Raw genomic sequence first — 21,931 nt, forward strand, 5'->3', positions numbered from 1 at the left:
CAGATTTCAGTAGGAATATTGGCTGGACAAGAGGCTGGATGAATATTCTAGAAGTGGGGTGGAGTAGGGAGAGGTATTTGATAACAGAGAAGACAGCAGTTTGGTGTGAGAAGTATCATGCTACATACTGAAAGCCAAAAGCAATTCACAGTTGCTCTTCCAGAGAAGACAGGAAAGCTGGGGATTGAGATAGATGGCCACCAGCACAGCCAGTGCAATCTTCTACAGAGTCATTTCTGTGGTGAGGACCAAGTGAACTAAATGGCCATTAGTCTGCCTAGGGAAAAGGTCAGGTACTGAGGATTGATGGCCACACCATGGTAATTATGTGGGCTCCAGAAAATGATCTAAATGACAGCAGCTAGTGGTACTAGAGAGAAGGTGCACTTTACTGAGAGAAAGAAAAATGTTCAGTACTACTTCTCATTAATCGTAGATGATTAATCCATAGCTGAAGAATATTGCCAAATAGATTCAGGTTAAAAGTGGTTGTAAATGGCAAGGGTAGGAATAGAATGAGGGAGGGGAAAGAATCTTATAGTTAATAACCACTTTGAAAGAATCACCACCATTAAGACTAATCATTGCATGTGTCTCTTCTTAATTTCACCGGCATCCAAAACAGAACCTTGTAAGACCATCAAGAGACGTTACTGGTCTGCCCTTGTTTCATTATATTATTATGGAAAATATCTTTTCATTGTAGTTATGCTTTAAGTTTTTGTTCAAGATATTTTATAGTTATTCATAAATGCATTTGGGTCAAAGAAAGTAACATCAAGTTATGAACCATATTGTGAACAGCTTGTCTAAAAATACTTTATATTTAATCACATTCTCTTCATGGTTTAAAAGAAGTATTTTAGAATGCTACAATGGCTTAAAACCTAACTTTCTCTTCCTGCTAGAATGTCATCTCTTTGGATTTGGTTAAATCTTATGACCATCAGAACATGGAAGGAAAGGAATTAGGTTTCTACACTGTTAAGCAATCATTTTAGATTACTTGTCTTTTAACTTTTTTTGCATGTACCTATAGAAGGATAATAAGCATAATTTACTGATTCAGGGGACTAAGTGAATACAGAATTAGGCAACTTTTTTTTTTTTTTTAAAGATTTTATTTATTTGACAGACAGAGATCACAAGTAGGCAGAGAGGCAGGCAGAGAGGGAGGAGGAAGCAGGCTCCCTGCTAAGCAGGGAGCCTAATGCAGGGCTCGATCCCAGGACCCCGGGATCATGACCTGAGCCAAAGGCAGAGGCTTTAACCCACTGAGCCACCCAGGAGCCTCCAGGCAACTGTCTTAAAACCTTGAAGGCAGAAATGAATCAGTAGAATTCAGTACTAGTCCTAAAGTAAAATCAACTTTTTTTAAATGTGAGTAAAGAATTATTTGTTTTATATATATTTAAAAGTGTGGTAAAACACATAATGTAAATTCAGTGTCTTAACCACTTTTAAGTGTACAATTTAGTAATAATATGTATATTCACATGATTGTGCAGCTAAGCTCTAGAACTCTTTTTGGAAAATTGTAAAATCTGATTTGTTCATTAGATTGTCTCTTGATTTTTAGAGGCAGGCCCACCTAAAAGGGGAGTCTGAGGAAAGTTGAGGCTATGGCATATGGTTGTGAAAGGTCAAGTTTCCTTAGATATCTGTGCTTCTAAACTGTGACTTAGTAAGATCTGGGTGTTAAGGAACATGAAAGTATGAAAGCAGTTTTTTTTTTTTTTTTTTTAAGAAATGAAATACAGAAAAAGGAACTCTCTTGAAGTCACATACTTGAAAAAGAATAGTCATTGTTAGAAAGATGATCATTTCTGTATTGCCTTCAGTTTAAATGACCGGGTTACTAAAAAGTATTCAATAGGCTGTCATTCTTTGGATAATGCTCTCTAAACAGTGCAACAGAATGTTGCCTGCGAGACTGGAATCCTGCCGTGCCTTGGGAGCGTTGGGAACAGTTGGTAGTACTCTCCTTTGTCCACCTGGGGAGTGGGGATGACCACACAAGATGATGTCCTCAGCGCATCTGAGTTACCTCCTCAGGGGCAGCCCTGTGGGAAAAAGTGTTCAGTTGGAGAGGTAAAAACATTTCCATGTGTGCCATTTCTTAGATGCCTCAGAAACAGGGATTAGAGGCTATTATCACTTCTTTAAAACCTAGAAACAGTTCTAGAGACAAGGACAAACCTCTCAGTTTGAAAGCTAAGCAGCTTGGAAATCTAGTTTGAAATTAGATTTGTGTTCCTGAATGCCTGTGTGACTCAGTTTTCCTTCTAGTGAGATACACCTTGCTCTCCACTGGATCAGTGATGGATTCTTAATGGGGGAGAATGAGGGCTCCGTCTTCGTCTGACTAATGAGTCTAGTGAGGTGGGACTTGGAATGCAAGCCTGTTTTCTTCTGGTTTGCCTTGGGTACCTTGATTGTATAGCAAACCTCTTAATCGAAACTTACTGTCAAGCCCTAAGAACTTCTATCAAGAGTTAGTATTAGAGGGTCGCCTGGGTGGCTCAGTGGGTTGGGCCTCTGCCTTTGGCTCAGGTCATGGTCTCGGGGTCATGGGATTGGGCCCCAGATTGGGCTCTGTGCTCGGCAGGGAGCCTGCTTCCCCCTCTCTCTCTGCCTGCCTCTCTGCCCACTTGTGATCTTTCTCTCTCTGTCGAATAAGTGAATGGAATCTTTAAAAAAAAAAAAAAAAAAGAGTTAGTATTAGAAACTGCCCCTAATTGCAAATAATGTCTCATTATGCTACTATATCATTGAGGGTCATACTGGTCTGTTCTTGACATCTTTTTACCCTTGTGGCTTTAGAGGGCAAAGAAAGAAACCTCAGTGTTGGGTCTTGCTTTTGTTGTCTGCCACCCACCAAGTTTATCAATTTTTTTGTAGCTTATTTTAATATACTTTACCATGATTTATTAAAGCCTTGATTTTGTTGTCGGTGGTGTATATTCAAACAGCTAATATAATCACATCAGTATTGGAATGTTTGTATTACAAAGCAGCATACAAGGCTCTGGCCCAAATCAAAGTGAATTTTGGGTATTTCCAATCTATATCTAAGAAAACATTTTTTAATTTTTTAATGCCTAAACTTAATCTGCTCCAGAATTGACTGGGTGAAGGACATAGAATTAGGGGCTTATTAGTAAGGGGCTTATTAATCTGAAGGCTTCTATTTATCTATTGTATAACTCATGAAGTAGAAATATGGGCTTTGAGATTTTAATCCATGGCCTTACCTTGTTTTGAGCTACCTGCTTGTCATATCAAAGTCTGCTTCTACTTAACGTAAATCCAGAGGGAGCTGGAAGCACACATTTACATCTTAGCTAGAGCAAGGCTGGGGTACTTAGGATTGTTTCCTTTAATGTACATTTTGTGTTCTCACAACCCATGGTAGTAATGGGCAACTGCTCCCTAAATTAGTTTCTGTTTGCGGAAGTCATTTGGTTTTTGCTTGGTTAATGCAGGTGAATACTACATGGAAAGGCAAGAGGAGAAAAGAGGAAAAAAAAAACCAACCAGAATCCTTCAAGCTTGTAGGGGTGTGCATCAAGAATTTCAAAGACTCTTCACACAGATGTAGGGGGGAGGGAAACAGCAAATTCGAAGCTTTTCAACCATGACATTTTCTTCTAATGAAGAAGAGCTGGAAAGCTGTAATTTTGAGAGTGTTGCAGTATTTTAAATCAGACACTTAGTACATTTTAAAATAGTGGTGAAATGTAAAATTTCTTTCCATCTTAAATAGAATTAAGCATTTGTGGTCATCATCTTACTTTGATAGTTTTGGGTCTCAGAGTGAAAGCCAGAGCTTCTAAAATTTAGGTGGCTTACGGAAACATCTCTATCTGTTTTCATGGTATATGAAGATATTTTTGGTCTCTTAACGAAAACAGTGCCTTTTCTTTTTCTAGTCCTTCGCCAGTGACCTTGAATTAATTCTTTATTTTTATGCTTTGCAGTACATTTTTATACCTGAAATTCCTGGTAGTGTGGGCGCTTGTCCTCCTGGCAGATTTTGTCCTGGAGTTCAGATTTGAATACCTGTGGCCATTTTGGCTTTTCATCAGGAGCGTCTATGATTCCTTCAGATACCAGGGACTGGTACGTTTATTAATACATTTTTCAAGTATAAAGGGTTTAATTTTCTAAGAAAATCTTCAGTAACTGATGATTAAAAATAAAAAACAAACTGTGATCAAATCATTATACACCCCCTCCCCATCTCTACCATTCCAGTGAAAAGAAGGGGAGGGCCAAAGACCTTGGGAGGGAAACAGAGTAGTGAAGGAAGCAATAATTACCCAGTCCTACTCTGAAGTATTTCTGGAGCCTTATCACTGTGTCAGTGATTGGGTTAGAGTTAGAGCAGTGGTTCTCAAACTTTGTGGTCTCAGAGCCCTGTTAAAGTTTTAAAAACTACTGAGGATTTCAAGGAGCTTTTATTTATCTGGGTTAGATCTCTCCATATTAACTATATTAGAAATCAAAACTGAAAACAAATTTAAATGTTTATAAATTCACTTAAAAATAATAAGCCTATTATTGCATGTTAATGAAAATCACATTTTTATGAAAAATAACTGTGTTTTTCAAAACAAAAAAATTAGAAGATTTGACCATGTTTTTGCAAATGTCTTTAATGGCTGGCTTAATGGAAGGCAGCTGCATTTTCATATCTGCCTCTGAACTTGGTGGACTGCAAAATCACATATCATGTAGCTTCTCAAAAAAGCCACCTTAGTCCTGAGTGAATGAACATGAAAAAGGCATATAACATCTTTTTTTTTTTTTTTTTTTTTTATTTATCAGAGAGAGAGAGGGGGAGAGAGCGAGCACAGGCAGACAGAATGGCAGGCAGAGGCAGAGGGAGAAGCAGGCTCCCTGCCGAGCATGGAGCCCGATGTGGGACTCGATCCCAGGACGCTGGGATCATGACCTGAGCCGAAGGCAGCTGCTCAACCAACTGAGCCACCCAGGCGTCCCGGCATATAACATCTTAATATTGCTATGAAAATGGTGTTGACCTGGAAGACCCAGTGAAAGGATCTCAGAGACTCCCCTCCTGCCCCTGGGGATCCCCAGACTATGTTTTGAAAACTACTGGGTTAGAGCAAGGGCACAGGCCTAGGTTTGTTCCCCTGGTTGACCTGCAGTTCTCTTATATTCCATGGCTACACCTTAAACCTGGAACTCTTCTACTCAGAAATCCAGAGCCTCAAAAAGATAGCTTCGGGCTTATGGCCTCTTGGGGAATACCCAGTGGTGTGTCCAGAGAAAGGCTGGATTATTAAAATCTTTAACATTAGCCTAATTCTTATTATCATGATTCACTTGTGCTCCAGCAGCCTGTTCTTTAAGAATGAGGCTCTTTAGGAATGTTTTGGGAGGAGAGAGGAGGCTTTTCTGTGTTAAAGTTCTAGTTGTTCTAGGTAACCCACCTGGGGAGTCCAAATGAACTCATTGTGACCCAACCTCAGCCTGTCCTGGTCCAGTTCTTCATGACTGAGGACATAAATAGGATTACTTTTTAATATTGAATTAACCTCTACTTTTTACATGGTGGCTTTTAAATGTTTAAACTTGCTCTATAGTTCTTGCATGGCAGTTTCAGAGATTTTGTCCAACATGCTTTTAATAATGTTTGAAATAACAAGTTCTAAGATGTGTTTTTAATTTTGTTTTGTTTTTTCCTTTAGGCCTTCTCAGTATTTTTTGTTTGTGTAGCATTCACATCAAATATAATATGTCTGCTGTTCATCCCCATACAATGGCTTTTTTTTGCTGCTAGCACATATGTATGGGTTCAGTACGTATGGCACACAGGTAAGTCTTAATGGCTTCTCAGATAGATAGAAATCTTAGATTCAAACTTTTTTAATGTAGTGATTTCATTGAATACATTATTTAGAGTTGAGTTTAATGTGGACTTTTTTTTTTTTTAAAGATTTATTTATTTATTTATTTTTGTATGTGTGTGCACGAGAGAGAGAGAGAGAGAGAGAGAGAGAAGGTTGCATGTGCGCAGTTGACCGGGGAAGGGACTAAGGGAGAAGCAGGCTCCCCACTGAGCAGGGAGCCAAATGCAGGACTTGATCCCAGGACCCTGGGATCATGACCTGAGCTGAAGGCAGATGCTTAACTGACTGAGCCACCCAGGTGACCATGTGGACATTTTAAAGTGGCCTTTTCCTAATAGATGATGCCTCTAAAATATATTTTATATTTTTTTCATTATTGAATGAAAAGTTTAAGCCTTTATGATTTGACATCTCGATTGTAGACATTTCAATAACCAATTCTCATTATGAAAATACTCTTTTTTTTTTTTTAAGTTGAAGTGATTTCTATTTAGGTAGACTCTGAGACAGCCATGTTCCACATAGAAAAAAATGTTCCTGGAGTTTCAGCTTTGAAAGGAATGCTTGAGGTCATTTAGTTGCATCCTTATTTGGTATAAGAATCCCCACAGCATCCCTGACACGTAGTGGTTTAGTTTCTGATTGAAAGGCTACAGTGACAGGGAACTCAGTTTTCGGGGTCGCTATAATAGAAAGTTCTTCCTCATACTGAGCCAGAATTTTCCTCCTTAACACTTTTGACCCAGTACCTCTGGACTGTTTTGGGGGGGGCTTGTTTATCTCGTAGAGGATATAAGGAGGCTTTCCCCCACAAGTATAGGGAAATATACAGAACTTTTCCTTCAGATTCGAGGGGTCTCCAGATCATCTCCTCAAGCTCCAACACTGCATCCCTACATTAGAGCCACACCAAAGGAGTGTGGTTTCCCATCCATGGTTAACATTTCTGTAGAGATTTAAAGCACTGTCCTATCCTCTCAGGCCCTCTTGTCTGTAAGCACAACATCTCTCTTTCATCAGCTATGACTTATATGTTATTTGAAAGAATTTCACCATCCTGATCTCCCTAGTTCTTAATGGTTCTCTTCACCAAATGCACTGTTTCTGGTATGTTCTAACTGTAGTGGAGCCACACAGTCCTCTCCATTCTTCGTAAAGCTTACTTCTACTGTCTCAAACCAAGATGAGAGGAGATGTTTCCATAGCTCCAATCCACTGTGAAAGCCTGAGTGAGACGCATGGGGACGTGCAGACTGGCTCTCAGAGTGTTACGCTTCTTTGCAAAGCTGCATGAAACTTGATGCTTAGGCCTGGATGCAGCCTGTAGGATTGACCACTGAGGGAGTACCAGCTCATTAAAGCTCTCTGGAGCAGCATTCCTTCTCTTCTCAAAGGTGCTGAGAGGCTGATGTTGGCCCATGTAGAAGGCACAGGTCAGCTCTGTTATTTGAAGTACCCACTGTGAGCATGGGTTTCTTCCTCTTAGCACGCTCTCATATCTGACTTGATTTATAAGCTAACACAACAGTTTCTAAGTCTGCTATCCTCTAATTAAAGTGATTTTTTCATACTTTAGTTTTTCCTTGTATTTTCTTATCCTGGGTCTTAGTTTCAAGTGAGTTGCCATCTACATTTGTCATTCTGTTTAGGTCTCAGTTTCTTCTTCTTCTTCTTCTTTAAGATTTATTTATTTATTGGGAAGGGGGGCAAGAGGGAGAGAAAGAATCTCTAGGAGACTTGACCCTGAGATTATGACCTTAGCCCAAATCGAGAGTCACCACCTAACCTTCTAAGCCACACAGGCACCCCATCAGTTTCTTCTTTGTCATAAGAAGGTGGAATAATCTAGATAATGTCTAGGGGAACCTTCCAGCTCAACAATGCATGACTCTGATGAACTATAATGATTTCCTAAATTACTTTAATAGTGTCTTAGTAGTTTGGAAAAAACAGTTCCTATAACTATGAACAGAACCTATTGGGAATGAGTGCAGTGGGAGTGCTACTCACAGGGCAGCAGTGAAGCTAGTATCAGGAGCGATACTGGCCTCTCTTTAGCCCTAGGTTCAGAAATGTTGGAATAGCTAAGTTGTGAAGTATGTTTTAATTTGGAATGATTAGTGCTCAAATAAATGATTAGTGCTCAAATAAACAAAACAAAGCAAACTTTGTGTTCTTATTGGACCAGAAAGATATAAGTACATTTTATATAACTTGGTTTTAATTTTTCTTACCACTTGTTAAAATTTAAAATTCATAAGTTAATTAGGAATTGCTGATGAAATTATTTATTACAACAAAAGAATGATTAATCATAAACTTCCTTGCTATGAAGAGGGTAAAAAACAGAATACAAAACTGTATGTACAACATGATTACTTGCTTAAAAATATTTTCAACGTGATTTGATTATTTGATAAATGTAGAAATACAGGTATTTTGTCTAAAAATTTTTTTCTGTAATGTGCTTATTATGTATATGATAACTTTAGAAATTAATATAGGGAGTTAGAGAATATAAATTTTTGAAAATGCATTTTGAAATGAATTTGAAAATGTCTTATCCTAGGGGTTGCTGTTTGTCTTTGTGCACTGTGAAAATGCCCCTTTTTTTGTATGTTAAATCTGTAAGAATGGTTGAGGCCATTTGCTGCCTTCACAGAGCTTTTACCATTTTCTATACTGCAGGGATTAGGCCTAAGGGGACTTAAGTTCTCCTTAGGAGCAGACCCAGTATTATCTCTGTGAACTTGGACCCAATTTGCATAAACTCTGGGCCTTACTTTACTCTTCACTATGATAAGGAGGTTGGACCAAAGTTCTTTGTAGTTCCAAGATACTATGGTTTTTCTTTTGTTTCATCCCAAAGATTTTTAGTTCTTCAGATTACTGATTTCCCTCCCCTAACTCCCTGTTCTCTCTTCTGTAACTTGCTTGCCTTAAATAGTCTCAGAGGATCTCTTTTCACAGTTACTGGACCTCATGCTTATGTAGTCCATCTTCATTTTAAAAAAAAAGAAAAAATCCCATTATTAATCATGTCCTGACACAGATAGACCTAGCCTACAGATTTTGATTATAAAAATTAATGGAAATTACCTCATTATTTTTATCTTATTTATTCTATATTGCATGTTGCTTTTTCCTCCCTTGAAAATTGTTTTTATTTTTATTATTTTTTTAAGATTTTATTTATTTGTCAGAGAGAAAGAGACAGAGAACATGCACAAGCAGGGGGAGTGGCAGGCAGAGAGAGAAGCAGGCTCCTTGATGAGCCCGGAGCCTGATGGAGGGCTGGATCCCAGGACCCTGAGATCATGACCTGAGCTGAAGGCAGACACTTAATCGACTAAGCCACATAGGCACTCACAAAAATTGTTTTTAATTATAAAAGAAATGTAAGCTTATAGTTAAGAATAAAAAATTTCTAGAACGGGGTGCCTAGGTAGCTCAGATAGTTAAGCTTCTGCCTTTGGCTCTGGTCATGATCTCCAGGTCCTGGCATTGAGCCCCTGTCTGTCCATCTGTCTGGCTCCCAGCTCGGTGGGGAGGCTGCTTCTCCTTCTCCCTCTGCCTCTCCCTCTGCTTGTGCTCTCTCTCTCTCTCTCACTCAAATGAATAAATAAAATCTTTTTAAACAAAGTAGAACAGAAATTAAATGTCAGAAACATTTCTTTGTGCAGTAACTCATTCTCCAGAATTTATTTTTTTTATATATCGTGTTAGTACAGATCATTCTTTGAAAAGCTGCATCATATTTCAGTATACAGACTTATCATAAACAGTTCTCTGTTGATACACATTTAAAATGATTCCACATTTTTTGCTATTAGAAATAATAATATAGTGAGTATTCTTACACATTTATTCCAGGGCTTTTTTTTTCTTTTCTGTAGAGTAGATTCCCAGAATTGGAATTTCTGGGTCAAATGTATAAGATTTTAAATTTAATTTTACTGACAAACTGTCTTCTTTAACCCACTGAGCTACCCAGGCACGCCCCAAACTGTCTTCTTAAAAATGTTGCCCTACTGGGACGCCTGGGTGGCTCAGTTGGTTAAGCAGCTGCCTTCGGCTCAGGTCACAATCCCAGCATTCTGGGATCAAGTCCCACATCGGGCTCCTTGCTCGGCAGGGAGCCTGCTTCTCCCTCTGCCTCTGCCTGCCATTCTGTCTGCCTGTGCACGCACGCACTTTCTCTCTTTCTCTCTCTCTCTGACAAATAAATAAGATCTTTAAAAAAAAAAAATGTTGCCCTACTTTATATTTTTGCCAAGTATGAGAATGAGCCCTTTGCCTTACCCTCCCTATGTTACCTGTCTTTTAAATTTTTGCTTTATCTGATAGGCTAAAAAAATGGAATCTCTTTTTTGAAACATTTGTATCTCCCTAATGAGTAGTGAAGTTGGACATCTTTTCATGTTTGTAGCCATCTATATTTTTCTTTTATAATTTGCAAATTCTTTTCTTTAGTTGCCTTTTTATTGATTTGTAGGAGCTCTTTGTATGGTTGGGCTATGACTCCTTTCTTTTACATATTGTAAATATTTTTTGCCAGATGTTTGTCTTTTATTTTTGTCTGTGATTCCATCACTTCTTTTTTTTTAATTTTTATTTTATTTATTTTTTTTAAATTTTTTTTAAAGATTTTATTTATTTATTTGACAGACAGAGATCACAAGTAGGCAGAGAGGGCAGGCAGAGAGAGAGGGAGAAGCAGACTCCCTGCTGAGCAGAGAGCCCGACACGGGGCTCAGTCCTAGGACCCTGAGATCATGACCTGAGCCGAAGGCAGAAGCTTAACCCACTAAGCCACCCAGGCGCCCCTCCATCGCTAATTTTGTCAGATAGAAGTTTTCAGTTTGGATCATATTCCTTTTTTTTTTTTTTTTTTTAGATATGTTTATTTATTTTTGGAGAATGAGCTAGAGTGTGGGGAGTAGGGTAGAGGGAGAGGGAGAGACAATCTCAATCAGACTCTATGCTGAGCGCAGAGCCCGACATAGGGTTTGATCTCTCGCCCTGAGATCATGACCTGAGCCAAACTCAGCATCGGATACTTAACTGACTGAGCCACCCAGGTGCCCCTGGATCATACGGTTTTTTAATTAGTTCGAAAGTCTTAATGAAAGTTACTGTAGTTTTTTTTTTTTTTTTAAAGATTTTATTTATTTATTTGACAGAGAGAGATCACAAGTAGGCCGAGAGGCAGGCAGAGAGAGAGAGAGGAGGAAGCAGGCTCCCTGCTGAGCAGAGAGCCCGATGTGGGACTCGATCCCAGGACCCTGAGATCATGACCTGAGCCGAAGGCAGCGGCTTAACCCACTGAGCCACCCAGGCGCCCGAAAGTTACTGTAGTTGAGAGAACAAAGTGATGGTCGACAGAGGGAAGGAGCATAGGGGGAGGGGCAACATGGGTGAAGGGAAGTGGGAGGTACAGGATTCCAGTGATGGAATGAATGTCGCAGGAGTAGAAGGCACAGCATAGGGAATATAGCCAATGATATTGTAATAGGCTTGTGTGATGACAGATGGTAAGTACACTTGTGGTGAGCACAACATAACATAGAGAGAAGTTGAATCACTATGTTGTACACATGTAACTGATATAACATCATGTGTCAACTATACTCAAAAAAAAGAAAGCTACCGTAGTTGAACTTGTCTCCGAAACAACCCATCTGTAATGTTAGTTTAATGTATCACTGATGCTTGTCTCTCTACTGCTTTCCCACAGAAAGGGGAGTGTGTTTGCCCACAGTGTCCCTCTGGATACTCTTTGTTTATATTGAAGCAGCAATTAGATTTAAAGATCTCAAAAATTTTCATGTAGACCTTTGTCGTCCATTTGCTGCTCACTGGTGAGTATTATGTGTGTTCTTAATCTGTAAGTCAGTTCAGTGTGTTCAGTGTAGAATGGTAAGTTCAATTAGAAGTTTTTTCTTAGAGCTTTTACAAGAACCCAAAAGACAATATAACATAGTGGTAAAGAGCCGTGAGCCTTTCCACTTTTTCAGGCAGATGAGTGTTTGAACCCCAGCTCCTTCTGCTAAAAGCATTGTTGCCTCAGACCTGTCACCCTCTCTTAGCCTTAGCTCTCTCACCCGCGTATTAGGAACCTGTCTTGTGGGGTCATGGGAAAGAGGAAATGAGGGGATATGTGTAAAATATGTAACTTAATTTCAAGCACAAAGGTGTCTGATAATGTTATCTATTTTTATTATAATCAGATAATGATTCTAAAATGCCTCGATGAAATGTATGGCTATTTCATGGTACTTAAATGAACTGACTTAATTTTTGCTAATATCTATGGCAGAAACCAAAATAAACAGAATCAACTAAAAAGACACAGTTTCTATTATTTTAAAGTCTTTTCACAGGCAAATGAATTAAATAACTTGGTCAATAAAACTTGTCACTTTAAATTTGTAGTGGGATCACATTTGGGCTAATTATAATTTATAAGTTTGAATGTTACTGAAGCTTACTATGAGTTTTGACAGGGTTGCAGAGGCTTTGAAATGGTATTAGAGAGACTGATGAGTTGAATGAAAATATTTCAACTTTTTATCCCAGAGGTTAGAGTTGAAAGTGCAGCTGGTTTAACTTGGGAGTATAAAACAAATATTGGCACTGATAATATCAATACTTATTTAAATAACTCTTGAATTTATGTATGACAGGATTTATGAACTGATTTTTCAGGAACAACTAGTTGACAATACCCCTCAGGCAGCAAGAATAAAGTAGTCACCTGAATTTGACCCTGGCTATGGTATTAAAAATGAATACGTGTCCCTTTTGATTTTCTAACACTTACACTATTCACTTATGCCCAATCATAAAATCCTTGCCCTGTTCTTAAAAGCATACAGATCCCAAGTTCTAATAATGCACAACGTAGTTTGCTGTTAATCAAAGGCATTAGCCACTATATCCAGCAATCACTGGGTTAAGTTCTTGAGCTGGTTTGAAGAATGCCAGAGTCTGGTGGACAGCCTCTACTGGTCTAGCAGTGCTTCTGCTCCCCGTGGGTGTGTTCTGTGTGCCGGCTGCCTCGCATTTGCACAACAGACATCCCATATATATCTGTGTTTACTAAGTGCTCTAATACCATCGTCATCTAGAATTTAGTTCTTTATTTCATTCCGAGGTGTCCTCATGTGCTTGATGCATGTGTTGTTTGTTTTTTTACTGGCGATAACTGGCTGCACTTTCTTCTTTCTAGTATTGGGTACCCTGTGGTGACTTTGGGCTTTGGCTTCAAAAGTTATGTAAGCTACAAAATGCGATTAAGGAAGCAGAAGGAAGTGCAAAAAGAGAACGAATTTTACATGCAGCTTCTTCAACAAGCTCTCCCCCCAGAGCAACAGATGCTACAGAAGCAGGAAAAAGAGGCCGAGGAAGGTAGGTCTTTACCCTGAAGTTGTGTTGGTTCAGTAGATGAGTCATTATTTTGTCTATCAGTAGAATTTTTTTTTCCCCTGGCAAAGTTGGTAGGACTTTGGAAAATGACCAAGGATTTTCCTGTTTTCTAGTGTTCCCTTTCAGGGCCATTGCTTTGTTTGGTCATGAAGTAACAGGGTGTGGGGGTTAACTACCTAGTGCCCGATGATGACCATGTGCTTTTACTATGTTTATTTTATTTTATTTTTATAGCTTATTTTCTATTTTAATATTTTATCTGTTATAAATATTTAAAAATATTTATTCGCGGTAGCAATGTATATGTATAACTCTGTGAGCTTGTAATTGAGGCAGGCCAAGAACCAAAGTAGAAGCAAGATCGAGAGGTAGAAACAATTGTTTTATAAGTTAAAATTCTTCTGAATGGAGCAGAGGTAGGTAGGTCCCATTCTAAGTGGTTCATATGATGCAAGGCGAATCTTAAAGAGAGCTTTCTCTAAGAGGATCTCTCTAAGGGTATAGATCCAGTTCAGCAGATGGATTGACAGCAGGATCAATTTTCTTTGATTTGAGGGTTGGAAGTTTAGAGTCATGTTTTTAGTTGATATATACCAAACTCTTATTCTCTGAATGGTGCAAAAATATCTCTTCAGGTAGACTTGGACAAACTGGAGTATGTAGACCTCATACAGAAAATTCTTGTCTAGTGGTCTAATAAATGACACAGACTTCTTATTACCTTGGTGCTCGATCAAGAAAAGGATAATGCCCTATACCCTAACATCACACCTCTTCTTTTATGTAATCGCTGTCTTTCCAGTAAAGTTATTAACAGTTTGGTTAGCATCTCTTAAAATAAGGCCTCTTAAGAGTCTGACTGGCCTGTGTCCTCTTCTTTCCGGTGATAGGCAAGTTGGATCTGACTGATAAGTATGATTTAATTATAAAATCCTCATCTTCTTTTCAAGGCCAGAACTGTAACAGCTTGGTGTTTATAAACGATGGTGATTTTCTGAATGTGCAGCTTCTCAAATTTATCTGGATTTGCTTCTTGAAGTTAGCGAGATGTGGTGTGGTTATTGCTTCTCAGTGAGTTTGCAAATTGATATAGTGAGTTTCTAACCATAGGTAATGCAGTTTCTTGACTCAGTCTGTGCTGTGGTTTTATACAACTAAATATTCCGGTGTGGGTTTTTTGTTTGTTGGTTTGTTTTTGGTATTGTAGCAGCCAAAGGATTGCCTGATATGGATTCCTCGATCCTTATACACCACAACGGGGGTATCCCAGCCAACAAAAAACTCTCCACAACTTTGCCAGAGATAGAATACCGAGAAAAAGGGAAAGAAAAGGACAAGGATGCCAAAAAACACAACCTTGGAATAAATAACAACAATATTCTACAACCTGTAGACTCGAAAATACAAGAAATTGAGTATATGGAAAACCATATCAATAGTAAAAGATTGAATAATGATCTTGTGGGAAGTACAGAAAATCTCTTGAAAGAGGACTCATGCACTGCTTCCTCAAAAAATTACAAAAATGCCAGCGGAGTTGTGAACTCATCACCTCGCAGTCATAGCGCCACAAACGGGAGCATTCCTTCCTCATCTAGTAAAAACGAGAAGAAGCAAAAATGCACGAGCAAGAGCCCAAGTACACACAAGGACTTAATGGAAAACTGTATTCCTAATAACCAGCTAAGCAAACCAGATGCACTGGTAAGGTAAGTGTGTGCTGTGTCTTTACTGCCACTTTCCAGTAAAGCTGAATTAGGTCTTGAAAAACAGATACTTCCATACGGGCCTGTAGGCCTTGCTTGTGATCAGATACTGTGATTGTTAACTCTGTGGTATTTGACTTTTTAGTGTTCGTTTCATGTTCGTTTCACATGACTTTGTTGGTCCCCTAGTGCCACTGTCCTGAGGCATTGACTCCAGCTCTTTCCAGTATTGGAAGTAAGAGGTGACAGTGATTTCTTTGCATGTTGGACCAATTTACATGTAACTTGATACCTCCTGTGGTGTTGAGAGACTTACCTGTAGTCCTGGTCCTTTTCTGTTTGCATATCCAAAGTTCTTGTGGTACAGACACACAGCAAAGAGTCCGTGTCCCATGCATGCACGGCTCTTTGTCAGAAAGATACAGAAGGTGGGGTGGGGGTGTGTGGAGAAAGTTGTCCTTACAACCTTGTGCTTGGTTTTTGTTAACTCCACTTAAACTGTGAATTATCCCCCAGGTAACTGTGGGAAAATTAGGTTTAAAAAGTAATTTCTAAAAATCCAGTAGGTAAATAAAACATTAGACTTAAATTTTAATCAGATATGTTCCTTTCCCATCTTTAAGTAAAAGAATAACGTTGTATTACCTTGACTGGCTCAGCCTTATTTTTCTCTGTTTTTTATATTTTCTAAAATACACATATGTTCCTTTTACTTTGTATCTTTCAATCTGGAGAATGGGATCTGAACTGGAGCTTTTTTTTATGTGTAATTCAAGAGGACAATTATAACTCCCTCCCTCTGCTAAGTTATCTTATATCCCTTTTCCTTTGGCTTAATTAAGAGCAGACAATTTATCCTAGGAGGCAAGGTTTCCAGCATTATAAATTATATGAACTAGATTATTAATTTGTCTTAATTTTCTGACTGGCAGCTAGATTAAGGGAAATATATTTGGATTCTACCGCTAAAGGCTCTGGAGGCTTCTGGGCCCCCAGCCACTTGCAGAAGCGTCCCATGCTGTTGATGCTGCCAGGCTAACATCCACATGTGTTCGTTACGACATTCTGCGCATGATGCCCTGCAGGGAAAACACTCAGCAGAGGACCCTCTCCAGACACCCATGGGAGAAAGACCAATTAGTTGACCTTCTATTTCAAAGGAAATATCCCACAAATTTACTATATACTATAAACAAAACATGTGCCCCAAGCTTTGTAACATCCTTTCTCCTACACAGTTTTAATAATAGCAGTCAAGGCAAAACAGTTTTCCTCTGTTGGGTTTTGCAGGGAGGGCAGAGGAAGCTCAGTCTTGTGACAGCATCTCACGTGGGCCATAGTTGCAACGTTGTTTGACTCTACCAGATCTGCCTTTAGTAAAGAAGTTCAAGGACTCAGATGGCCCCATCTGAGTCAAGTGCCCCCATGCTTGTTCTGGGTTGTAGGCCTCTTCTTGTGGTCACTAATGTGCACTCTGATGTGCCTTGATCTGACCCCAGAAATTACTCTGTTTTAGGGAATACTTGCTGTCAAATACATAAATAGAAAATATTATATTTAAATAGTTTTATGGCTTGCATAGGATTATATTCAATTTCTAATGTATTCCAAAAAAATAAAGAGATGATATAAATATCTGACAACAGGGGAAAATTTTAAATAAAATATGGTCCATTCATTTGATGGACTTTTAATATAGACATTACCAAATCACTTTTTTGAGCCATATTGAACAATACAGGGAAGAGCTCATGACGTAATAATGAAGAAAGTAGAAAGCAATTTTATCAAAAACATCTTTTTTTCCCCCCACACAGAAAAATAACTTGGAGGGAATGGAACTAAAATGATAACAATAGTTATTGTCTCATGATAGTATTGGGGCTTTAATTTTTCTTTTTACTTTCATGCATTTTCCAGTTTTTCTAAGATGAACGACAGTGCATGTTTATAAAAAAGAAGAGTATGTGAGCAAATTATTCAGCATGGTTGTAGGAGGCCTTACCAGTTCCTCTTGCCCTTCTTGGCTATCTCGCATTTCCTCCTGTTTGACTTCATACGTGCTTTGATGGATACTAGTAAGACTATAACTGATCCAAACCTGACATGTTGAGTTGTTAGCTGGAGAAAGGGATTGTTATTTTAAGACGGAGAGGGGCTGGATGCAGCGCCCTGGAAGGCTCCTGATGCAAACACACAGTGGGTACGTGAGCCCTTTGCTACAGCAGACATGCCCAGGATTGTGTGCTGGCCAGGCTGGCTGTTGGGAAAAGACTGATCTACTGCTTCTTGTTTTATAAATGTTTTTTAAAAAAATCATTTGAAAAACCAGTCCTGTATTATTAATAGTAAATTAATTGCAAAACATTCTGTAGGTATCATTCTACGGGTAATGTGGCTGGGAACTGCCACATTCTGTGACTTTTGGTGGAAAAATTCATCAGTAACACTTTCAAAGAGAATTCTTTTAGATCAGTGTGGCTGTACAAAGGTTTGACAGCCATTCCTTAGGAGGAGCAAGTAGACCTTCAGGTCTTTTCTCCATCCCTCTGAGCCCCATCTGTGCTCTCCAGGGTGTGTAGACCACAGGCTGGCACGCTACTGCTCACAGGCCAAATCTGGCTCACTGCCTGTTTTTGTAAAAAATAGTTTTACTGGAATACAACCACGCTCATTCATTTATGTAGCGTCTGTGGCTGCCTTTTTAAAAAAGATTTATTTATTTATTTGAAAGAGAGAAAACACATGCGTGCGGGGCAGGGTGGGGAGTTGCCGTGGGAGAGGGAGAGAGAGAATGTCAAGCCGACTCCCCACTGAGCTACGTGCCCGAAGTGGGGTTGGATCTCCTGATGCCGAGAGCATGACCTGAGCTGAAACCAAGAGGTGGAGGCTTACCCCCCCGCCAGGCACACCACATCTGTGGCTGCTTTTGTGTTACAGTGGCTGTTGAGTAGTAGCCACAGAGACGGTATGGCCTATAAAGGTGAAGATAGTCACTGTCTAGCCCTGCACAGAAAAAGGATGCTAATAGCCTGCTAAGGTTAGGAATGGTGGGGGAAGGTGGGACATTGGGAATAAGTGTTTTCTTTAGGATCCTGCCCAGGAAGAGATTGGGAACCTGTGAAAGCCAGTCCAAAGTCCCCTTTTTATTTGAAAAATACATCTTACAAAATGACCTGATTTCTGCCAGCTTGATTTTTGAGCTCTTTACCCAAGATGTTTAGAAACGATGTGTAATGTGGGTAGCCCAAATATTTTTAATTCTGACCTGAGAAAAATTCTAGATAAAAACAGAAAAAGCAATGAAGAAGTTCACTTATTTTACTAAGTGCTGGGAATAATGTAAATTAGAATGAGATTTGTTTACATTTTTCTCTTCAGTGGTCAATTTTAAAACATTTTAAATATCAAAAAAGTTACAGAAAATTTAGGCAGAGAAAAGGGGGAATGGTCCCACCACATGACACGAATCACTGTTCTTTTCATCAACTAAACATATATAGCTGCGGCCATAGCATTTGTATAGTTTTTGTATCCAACTTTTTTCACTGAAATTATATTTGAAGGGTGCCTGGATGGCACAATTGGTTAAGCATCTGACTCTTGGTTTTGGATCAGGTCCGAATTTGCAGCGAGTCAGGCTCCGTGCTCATGGTGGCGTCTGCTTCAAATTCTTTTCTCCCTTCCCCCCAGCCCCTCCCTGCTCGCACGCTCTCTCTCAAAGAAATAAAATTTTTTTTCTTTTTAAAGATTTTAATTTATTCATTTGTCAGAGAGTACAAGTAGCAGGGAGAGCAGGCAGCAGAGGGAGAAACGGGCTCCACGCTGAGCAAGGAGCCCGATGCAGGTCTCGATACCAGGACCCTGGGACCATGACCTGAGCCGAAAGCAGACGCTTAACCCACTGAGCCACCCAGGCGCCCCAGAAATAAATAAAATCTTAAAAAAAATTATATCAAGCTCATTTTGCCAACTTAGTATCACCCTCTTTTCCCTTGATGTGGAATATTCCATGGCAGGTCTGTGAGATCCTTCAGCAGTCACTTGAAGATGGGCTAGGTCAGGGTGTCACCTGAGCCACTTTCCTGCAGTTTCAGGGCCCGCAAGCAAAAGAGATGACGGTTTTGTGTGCACTTGGCATTAAGCTCCCTCTCAAATACAGCCCAAGACTGGAGGGATTCTTTTTTTTTTTTTTTTTAAGATTTTATTTATTTATTTGACAGACAGACATCACAAGTAGGCAGAGATACAGGCAGAGAGAGAGAGGGGGAAGCAGGCTTCCCGCTGAGTGGAGAGCCTGATACAGGGCTCGATCCCAGGACCCTGAGATCATGACCTGAGCTGAAGGCAGAGGATTAACCCACTGAGCCACCCAAGCGTCCCTTGGAGGGATTCTTCTTGCTGACTGTTACTTGTTTCACTTTCCTGGTCAAGGAAGAGAATTTAAAATTGACTACAAGATGTAAAGTGATCCATGGGGATAAAAATACATGTTTATAAAAAAATTAAAAAAAAAAAAAAAGATGTAAAGTGATCCATATTCTGTAGAAATGTTGAAACAAAAGTCTCTTTCTGGTTCTTTATTCTAGTCCCCTGCCCTGCTTTTTTTTTTTCGGTAGCCAAGACAGAAGATTCATCTTTTTTATTTTTAGTGCTTGTTCTTAATAAGAGATCACCTCTGACTTTAATATAGTTGAATAGTATCTGGTATGAAGATTCACAAAGGAAAAGTTCCACAGTTTGCCTAGTGGAGATGCATTTAACAAAACTGAGTGTAATTTAGAATGGTGATTATTTTTTTGGAGCTGAAAGACTTATCAGAGGCATCTAGACCAGCGTCCTCAACCCTGTCTTTGTATCAATGAAGTTAATGAGCCCTGGAAGTTTAAATGGCTAGTCCAGGTGACCAAGCTGTGGTCGGAGTGCTGGGACCAGACTGGAGTTTCTTCTTGATTTCCACTTTTGTTCTAACCATGCTGCTTTAAAGAGGTTTATCAACCTGCTTTATTTTTCTACTTTATATTTTTGCTTTTGTGTTTTTGTTTAAGTGTACATACAACTAAAGCTGGCTCAAGGATTGGCACTAGACCTAGATTTTAAGTTCTCATGGCTAAGATCTATAGAAGAAATGCTTAGAACTTCAGAATTCATATATTATTAATTCATGAATTATTCCGATTTCATTCATTTCCTTTTTTATAGAGATGCTGTTCTAAGTGTTGTTAAAATTCTCCGCTCTTACCCAAAGACACAAGGGTGTACTTAATCTCAGAACATAAAGGGGTCATCCACTCATACCCTTGAATGCTTACAGAGTCTCTGAGAACTCAGTTCTGATTAGGGCTAGCTTGGGAGTTAACTCTGGTTCAGACAGCTGGGACCCACCCAGCATGGAATTTGCCCTTTTGGGAGGGATAATTCTCGAGTAGGCTAACTGTCACCTGCAGACCTGAGAGCCCTGAACTAGAAGATTTGAGACCAGGGATGTAACTATCAGCTTCCCCTGAGGAGAGGTCATCAGTGACAGCTTGGATGGCCTGGGATCCTGGGGTTTGGACATTGCCATGACAGTAAGTTCTGGAGAAAGTCTGAAGCAAGAATGCTGGGGAGAGCCCTCTCTTCAGGGAAACATGGAAATCTGGCGAAAGCTATACTATATTGGATACTCACTCTTTCATTCCTCTAAATGTATTTGGTTATTTTTTTTTAACAGATTATTTATTTATTTATTTGACAGACAGAGATCACAAGTAGGCAGAGAGGCAGGCAGAGAGAGAGAGGAAGGGAAGCAGTCTCCCCGCTGAGCAGAGAGCCCGATGTGGGGTTTGATCCCAGGGCCCCGGGACCACGACCCGAGCAGAAGGCAGAGGCTTCAACCCACTGAGCCACCCAGGCGTCCCTGTATTTGGTTATTTTAAGCACACCAAAATATAGCCATTTAAATCTTAGTTTGTTTGTATAATCCTGCTTATTTGGAGACTTGAAATAGGGAGATAGAGGAGAAAGTGTTTATCAGGATTTTTTAGATAATCTCTCAGCCAGTGGTGGCCCTGCCTCAGAGGGATACAGAAACACTTATACTGAGGAGCATTGAACATTCATGCCCAGGGACTAACTTATATTACCATATCTGGATCTTAGAGAAATCTGTTTGGAGCATATATATTGATGACAACATATTTTATTAAATGGGTATATAATGTTCTAGGCCATCAATGAGTATATTGATTAGTATTGTGTTTTAGCAGGGTGTTATGTGTTTGTGACTCCTGTCTAGTTTAAGCTGGTGGGTTCCATTAAGCACAATGTCAGTGCTCTTCATTCCACTTTCTAGCCCAAATAAACCTTCTGTTTGCATTTACGATTTTTAGGTTTAGCTTAAAAAAGGAGACAAAAGTAGCCAAAGCTAAAAACAGCCAGTTTCCCCCTTTGACTGGACTTGCTGGTGGCACAGACTGCCCAAGTGTGGTATAACTAGCAGTTCACAGTCTTTTGTATTTCTGAATTTAATCTTTTCTTTCAAATACTATCATTTGAGATTGTTGTATAGCCTCTGACTTATATAAACCTCTGGGGCGTGGTCTTGCTCTTTAGGGAAAAACAACAGAAAACAGGTTTTTTGTTGTTGTTGTTTTTTAAGATTTTATTTGTTTGAGAGATAGAGAGCAGGAACGGGCAGAGAGGGGCAGAGTGAGAGGCAGACTCCCCAGCAAGCAGGGAGGTCAACTCGAGACTCGATCCCAGGATTCTGGAATCACGACCTGAGCCCAAGGCAGGGGCTTAAGCAACTGAGCCACCCAGGTACACTGACAAGAAGAGACAATGTACAGTACTTCTTATTTTTCATTTCCCCACATTTCAAGATGTCCATGCACAACTAAAAATTATATATCCTTTGAAAAGAAAGGGCCATATTTT

The 21,931-nt window shown here is 39.5% G+C and overlaps 1 protein-coding gene across 1 annotated transcript in view; it reads left to right on the forward strand.

Annotated features, from left to right (window-relative positions):
- Positions 1 to 21,931, forward strand: part of MACO1 (macoilin 1) — a 63,209-nt gene that overhangs the window by 11,509 nt on the left and 29,769 nt on the right. Inside the window, 5 exon segments of the mRNA XM_045063982.1 lie at positions 3,981 to 4,122; positions 5,718 to 5,844; positions 11,617 to 11,740; positions 13,111 to 13,289; positions 14,515 to 15,016. Of these exon segments, the coding sequence (XP_044919917.1) occupies positions 3,981 to 4,122; positions 5,718 to 5,844; positions 11,617 to 11,740; positions 13,111 to 13,289; positions 14,515 to 15,016 (1,074 nt within the window).

Source organism: Mustela putorius, unplaced genomic scaffold (assembly GCF_011764305.1).
Source record: "Mustela putorius furo isolate JIRA1106 unplaced genomic scaffold, ASM1176430v1.1 tig00003853_pilon_pilon_pilon, whole genome shotgun sequence".
NCBI classification, from domain to species: Eukaryota; Metazoa; Chordata; class Mammalia; order Carnivora; family Mustelidae; genus Mustela; species Mustela putorius.